At 36.4% G+C, this 7,098-nt stretch overlaps 1 protein-coding gene across 1 annotated transcript; it reads right to left on the reverse strand.

Moving 5' to 3' along the window:
* Positions 1–461: 461 nt before the first annotated feature.
* Positions 462–5,968, reverse strand: LOC121427996 (E3 ubiquitin-protein ligase TRIM71-like). The gene is made up of 2 exons (XM_041624573.1): positions 5,348–5,968; positions 462–2,012 (listed from the first exon to the last, which is right to left on the reverse strand). Exons 1-2 carry the CDS (start codon positions 5,966–5,968, stop codon positions 735–737), a joined length of 1,899 nt encoding a protein of 632 aa, XP_041480507.1. The 3' UTR covers positions 462–734.
* Between the last annotated feature and the right edge of the window lie 1,130 nt (positions 5,969–7,098).

Consider the following 7,098-nt stretch of genomic DNA (forward strand, 5'->3'; position numbering starts at 1 on the left):
ATTAATAATCAAAAATAAAATGGAAGAATCTTCTGGACGGTCAAAAAGAAAGCATCTTATCAGTCCATCATCCACGATAATTTAACTGAATAGCAAATAGCGAATAGGCATGAGTATGATGGTACGAATACTTCGCATGACGTGAAAGCAAAATGGTCTAATACTGTAGAGTGTACTCTTTCTGCTTATGGTACGTTTATACCCCCTTATGCACTGTTAATATATTCATTAGTATGTATCATAGTAATTCTCTTGATCTATTTTTAATTACGTTAGCTGATTACTTTGTTATATTTTCAATAAATGCTTAGTTATATTTCGGGTTTAAGTTGGTAATTTTGCTATCACTCGATAATTACAATGATAAGCACGATATATAGGCCTGTGTTTGTTGCAGACTGAATAGTATATTCAATAATCGGAAAATTGGTGCAAAATGACTTCCATTTTTACAATTCATTAATTGATTCATTTTATTTATCACTTGTATGTTGAATTAAATGTTAATATTTCCACGTTTTATCGAGCTTGTGGCTGCAACACATAGTCTTTTTTTTCAATTAACACATTTTCTACGAATTAAATTGTACCGTATCTCTATCACATTAACTGATTTTATCATTGGATGAAGATATCACATGGTAAGTAAATTTATATCGACACGTGTTAAAGTAGATTTGTAGCAGGATGAAAGCATGTCAGTTTCCATACTACATGGTATGATATAACGTAGATTACAGTGATACCTTCATGAAATATAACTTCTCGCAACAAGCAAAGGCGAGCATGTCTGGAGAGAGGGAAACCAAGTAACACCACCAAGTATCCAATGTCATATTAAGTGCATTGAACTCAACTCTTTCCTTCAGGTTCAGACCATCAAGATCATAGAGCCTGATCACGACGTTACTATTCTTCTCATCAACACTCGCTACATACACCCTGTCCAGCTCATCCACGGCAGCATACAGGTAGACACCCTCTGGAGCTTGTAGAGACTCACCAGCATTCCCATCCCTGTCATAGACCGTCACCACGCTTGGATCATGTGGATTGCCCCAACATGAACTCGTGACGATCAAACCCGTCCTGGTAGTAGATGCCTGATACGTCCTGTGCTTTGTTTGAACAGTGCGTTTAAGAGTGGATCCTGTCGGGTCATAGATATAGATTTGTGTTCCATAGTTAGTAATGATGATTTCATCTGATGGACTTCTGTTAACTCTGAGATAATAATAAAAATTGTTTCTCACGTGGATTGTTGCTTTCCTAGAGCCAAAGCGAGAGTAGAAGTGGGCTTCTGTAGAACCAGTGGACACGCAAAACGCCCCGTCCCGTTGCACAACCAGATCATAACAATTCATGTCATTTAAGGCTAATATGTTACTATATCGCTGCTTTCCTCCATTTGAATCAATGATATCAATACCTTGTGCATATCCCCCATTCCCGATAGCGACAGTGCTATTGGAGTACCTTGTCATACCGAGCATCACTCCCCGTAGATCAACACACGTAATGACTTTCATCTTGGGATCTGATCCTGAGATGCTCCCGAGGTCAAGCTGAGTATCGTCTGCTGGTTTGAACCTCTTCTCGTGTGCTTTCTTCTTAATAGCTTCCGCAGAAGTGTGATCAGTAACCTCCTTCAGCATGGCATCCAGCTCCTCACAGAGCAAGATATGAGCAGATAGAGTGTCTGTCTCAAGATGACCTAGTCTGTCATTATCTACCAAAGTAATTGAACTACAAATACTCTTGATCCTCTGTCGATCTTTTAACTTCAAGACGTCGAGGTCGTCATCAAAACTATTATGTAAGGCATGTATTTGGTCGGTGAGATTTCGAAGATTTTCTTCCAGCTCCTTGGCCTTGATGCTGTAGGCTTGCCTGACATCATCTAGTAGTGTCTGCACTGCAGTGTGTACCTCATGACGTTGTATTTCTATGTTCTGAATGTTCTTCTCCAGCTCTGCTTTCTTGTCGGCACAGCGTTGGGCAAGGCCTGTCACCTATATGAATTGAAAGTGTGATAAGTAAAGTCAGTAAACACAGCGAGTTAGATTTGGATCCTTAAATGATAAAACAACAAATTATATACGAAACGAAAGTAAATCACACAGAGTAACAGACAATATTCTGAATAAGCTCGAAAAGAGACCACATATATCCATAAATTGCATGTCACATTGAAACAATAACGATAGTAAGCATCACTGTAATTCACATAAAGAATAAAGAACAACTGGATTAGATGCAACAGTTATAATATTGATGATGGTATTACAAATTATAATCATTATCATTGTGTAATCAGCAGCATCCATTATTATCATAATAATGATTATCACTATTTTAGTTTTTTATTAAAAATATTATTATCATTAGTTATTAGTGGTGGTGGTAGTAGTAGTAGTAGTAGTAGTAGTAGTAGTAGTAGTAGTGGTAGTCATAGGCGGATCCAGGGGGGCCCAAGGGGCCCGGCCCCCCCCCCCCCCTATTGGCGGAGCAAAAAAAAGAAAAAAGGGGGAAAGAAAGAAAAAAAGGAAAAAGAAGGGAAAAGAATGAAGAAAAAAGAAGGGGGAACATCAGAGAGGAGGAAGGCGAATGAATAAAATAAGATGAGTGGAAAGAATATTTCATGCCACTGTACAGTATAAAATTTTCGCTCGCGCTTCGCGCTCGCATTGCCTTTTAGGGGATTAATATATTTTGCTCAATATGGAACTTAAATATCAAATTTTGTAGTCAATATACAAAACATATTTCAGCTCGGATATTCAAACTTTAATTATTTTATTTCATTTACAGATTGATTTTTAAAAAGTGCTCTGCAAGAATTTGTTTTATCTTCTGAATATTAACATTTTCTGCTCGCGCTGCGCGCTCGCAAAATTTGATTTGTCAGGTAGCTATTACTTTTCCTGCATTCCATAAAGTTTTCAAATATCCCTATTCAGGTCAAATTGCCAAAACGTAATAGCTAGCGCTGCACGCTCGCATGTTGATTGGTGATTTGATTTGTGTATCTCAATATTAATTATATAACAAACTACTAAAAATCCCCATTTCATGACAGTTTATCAAAAATATGATGACATAATGATCTTAGAATGTCCCTGCCCTATGTCAAAACTAATAATAATGAAACATATCAGATCTTTTTTTAACTGTGATTCATATCCACCTCATATTTTTCCTACAAAGTGCTTGAAATACAGAGCTTAATTTGACCTTTTTTCAGATTGGAATATCAAATATTTTAAGCTCGAGGTTCGCGCTCGCTTTATTGATTTTCATGATGAAAAAGGTATTTAGAATGCCCAGATTCTAGGTCGAAATCTGAAACACGCGCAAGCATGTTTATTCAGATACGCAGCTTGTTCTCTCTTTCAATCATTATGAGCCTATATATCCAGTGTCAGATCAGAATATCAAAAATTTTCTGCTCACCCTTTGCGCTCGCATTATTAATGTAGGATGATATCAAGTTATACCCATTTTTTCATGATTTACAAAACATGAAGAGAGTGTCACATTTTTAAGTTTGAAATCAAATTTTTCTTTCCGCTTGTTCTTCGCGCTCACATCGATTGTTTGGTTATAATACTTATACCATTCATGATTACGAAAAATGCATAAAACCTTATTTTTTTAGGCCGGAACGTCAAAAAATTTCAGCTCGCGCTTCGCGCTCGCATTATATAATCATTGAAATATGTATATGGCTAACTGCAAATTGTCTTTAACAGGTCCCTCTTCGAGAAGGCCAGAACGCATTATAAAAAATATCTGCTCGCTTTTCGCGTTCGCAGTAATTATCTAGTCACATACGCATCTTCTTCAAGTTTACAAACACTGCCCAAAATGTTCAAATGAATTTTCAGGACAAAATACGTGAAATTTCAAAATTGTTAACTCGCACTTCGCGCTCACACTATTTTAATAGAGCTTATGAAATTATTACATAAGAATAAAGCTAAGAAATTACTGTTAGGACATGTGCGTTTTGCCCCCCCCAAAAAAAAAAAAAATCACGATCACGAAAAAAAGAGAATAGGAAAGGGAAAAGGGTGAAATATACATGTAATATTACTTCTTATCAATTTTACGCGATACGCCATTTCGAGCCCCCTCAATTTTTTGGCTCATTTCGCCACTGCATGGGACAACCCTTTCAAAGAAACAATCAACTTTGAGCGACCGTTCGGGAAAATATAGGTGAAAAAAAATCGGGCTCCCCCCCCCCCATTGGCAGAGGCTGGAACCGCCCCTGGTGGTAGTAGTAGAAGTAGAAGTAGTAGTACTACTACTACTAGTAGTAATAGTAGTAGTAGTAGTAGTAGTAGTGGTGGTGGTAGTAGTAGTAGTAGTAGTAGTAGTAGTAGTAGTAGTAGTAGTAGTAGTAGTAGTAGTAGTAGTAGTAGTAGTAGTAGTAGTAGTAGTAGTAGTAGTAGTAGTAGTAGTAGTACTACTAGTAGTAGTAGTAGTAGTAGTAGTAGTAGTAGTAGTAGTAGTAGTAGTAGTGGTAGTAGTAGTAGTAGTGGTGGTAGTAGTAGTAGTAGAAGTAGTAGTAGTACTAGTAGTAGTAGTAGTAGTAGTAGTAGTAGTAGTAGCAGCAGCAGCAGCAGCAGTAGTAGTAGTAGTAGTAGTAGTAGTAGTAGTAGTAGTAGATGTAGTACTAGTAGTAGTAGCACTAGTAGTAATAGTCCAATTATTTTCATTATTATCGTCCTCACAATCATAATCATTATCAAAAACTATAATTGCTCTTTATTCTTCTCGATATCAAAGATCACCCTCAATATTTGATATCAGTGTATAACCATACATACCAAATCTACCTTTTTACGCAGTAAAAATACTGTTTGAAATTTATATGCAAGCTGTTAAAACTTACATAACTAATTTAAATAATTTCATCTCTTAAACCGCAAAGTTTGAGCTTAAACATTTAATTCTCAATCTAACTTTCAATAGAAAATAGCCTTGCATAAAATGTGTGTATAAAATGTTGTTTATTTTGCTATACAATGATGTTCAACCCTACAGGTAACCCAGGAAACTCCCGCCCGCGTAGGTAGCACATCTTAGCACTCCATAAACCCCTTTTCTCCGTTTTGATTAAAATAGCTATACCTATAGGTCATACAGGTAGTTGTTTAATAGAATACGCAAGTGCTTAAAAATATTAATAAGCACAGTTTGAATTTGATATTTGATTCTCAAAAAAAAAATAAGCAAGGTTGTTTAAACTTTTAAACAACTACTGTATTAAGGTTCAAATAGTAAACAGCGATATGGATTTTTAAACAGTTTTTACTGTGATGGTTATGAATAAATTTACCTTCCGTCGCAACTCCTGCTCAAAGTTAACCTGGTTCTTGATTTTGTGATTTTGATGATCAACGAGTACGCACTTGTGACAGACGTGGACCTTACAATCCTCACAAAACATATCCTTGTTCTCTGGTTTGTGGATGGAACACTTCTCGAATAAATGACCAATGCTGACCTTCCCTTCGATGACATCATCCATGGATACAATCTCATGACCTTCGAAGACGACTGTAAGATGTTGATGACAATGTAAGCACTCATCACACATGTAATAATTACATGTTCTGCAGAATGATACAGCGTCTTTCAGAGACTTGCAAGCGGTGCATTTCTGGCACATCTCAAGGACAGCATTCATCCCTCCACACTTGGCGTGGTAATCGTCTACGCATCCGTTGATGGAGACATTGAGGCGGAGATCATCGACACGGTTGGCAGACAACTTGGTGATCTCCCTGCAGAGAGGACAGACCATGTGATCAAGGTCCTGGTGGGTTAGATCGTATTTCTTGAGGCATCGCCTACAAAATGTGTGTCCACATGAAGTTAAGATTGTCGCCTCGACAAATATATCAAGGCATAATGGACATATCAGGTTTGGTGAAGAGCTTGATGTTTTCTCAGCCATCGCTAAATTAATTTACAAACACGAGATCTAAATTCCAACGAATATGAAACATATATGTCTATCAATACTAATGTATAATGAAACGTCAAGTTCGTGTTACAACGCAATGGTTCAGCTTCATACTATTGTTGTACTTCAATACAAATTCAACTACAAGTCAAACACACCCACTTTCAACAATAGAACTGGGTATTCCCACCTACCTTTGAACTTGACTGCGCGTTATGTATTTATTCGTTGATAGAGGGAGTGTCATTATCAAATTAAGCATTTTGTCTTCATCATGTTCATGTGCAAAATCCCACAATGGGTGATTTTATCTTTCGAATATTGTATGCAGGCAACTCCCGAGGCAACTCTTTTTCTCTATTAAAGGAAACCAAAACCCAAGAAGAGAAGCAATCTTATTGGAAAGAGTAAAATGAGAGGAACAATAAAAAAAAGTTTCTTCAAATCGGTTATGAAATAACTAAGTTATGGACGATTAAAAAGTCTTGTTGTACTTACTATGTCGATCCTCAAATTGGCAAACGTGCTTCAAAATGGCTGATTTTGTGGACAACTCTCCATTTGTTTTGTACACATATTTTCAGATTTTCCCCTGTATTTTACATATTTCACATTATCTCCTCCTGACCTTGACATATATGGTGTGGATTATATTTTCCCATGACATATGTTGTGCTCAGGAGGCAAGATGCAATTTGAAAGATAATGAAGAAAATCTGAAAATTCGTGTACAAAACGAATGGAGAGTTGTCCACAAAATAAGCCATTTTGAAGCACGTTTGCCAATTTGAAGATGCTCATAGACAGTACAACAAGAGTTTTCAAACACCCATACCTTGCTTATTTCATAACCGATTTTGATGAAACTTATTTTTTTTAATTGTTCCTCTCATTTTACTCTTTCCAATAAGATTACTTCTCTTCTTGGTTTTGGTTTCCTTTAATAAGACGTTTTATGAGGTTACATGACCCTAATTTCGAAATTTTCTTTATTAAAAGACGGTATTCTGTGTAACTCAATTATTAATGTGTAAAAAAGAAAATGAATCAATTTTCCATGATTTTTTTTCTTATCATGCACAAATTGCAGAATGGATTATTTGTGTTTTAATCATCTCATT

The sequence above is a fragment of the Lytechinus variegatus genome, chromosome 14, assembly GCF_018143015.1.
Source record: "Lytechinus variegatus isolate NC3 chromosome 14, Lvar_3.0, whole genome shotgun sequence".
Classification (NCBI taxonomy): Eukaryota; Metazoa; Echinodermata; class Echinoidea; order Temnopleuroida; family Toxopneustidae; genus Lytechinus; species Lytechinus variegatus.

Coding starts and splice junctions, on each gene's coding strand:
- LOC121427996 (XM_041624573.1), bottom strand. CDS start 5,968: ATGGCTGAGAAAACATCAAGCTCTTCACCAAACCTGATATGTCCATTA. Junction 2,013..5,347: donor AGCAGGAGTTGCGACGGAAG/GTAAATTTATTC, acceptor CAATTCATATAG/GTGACAGGCCTTGCCCAACG.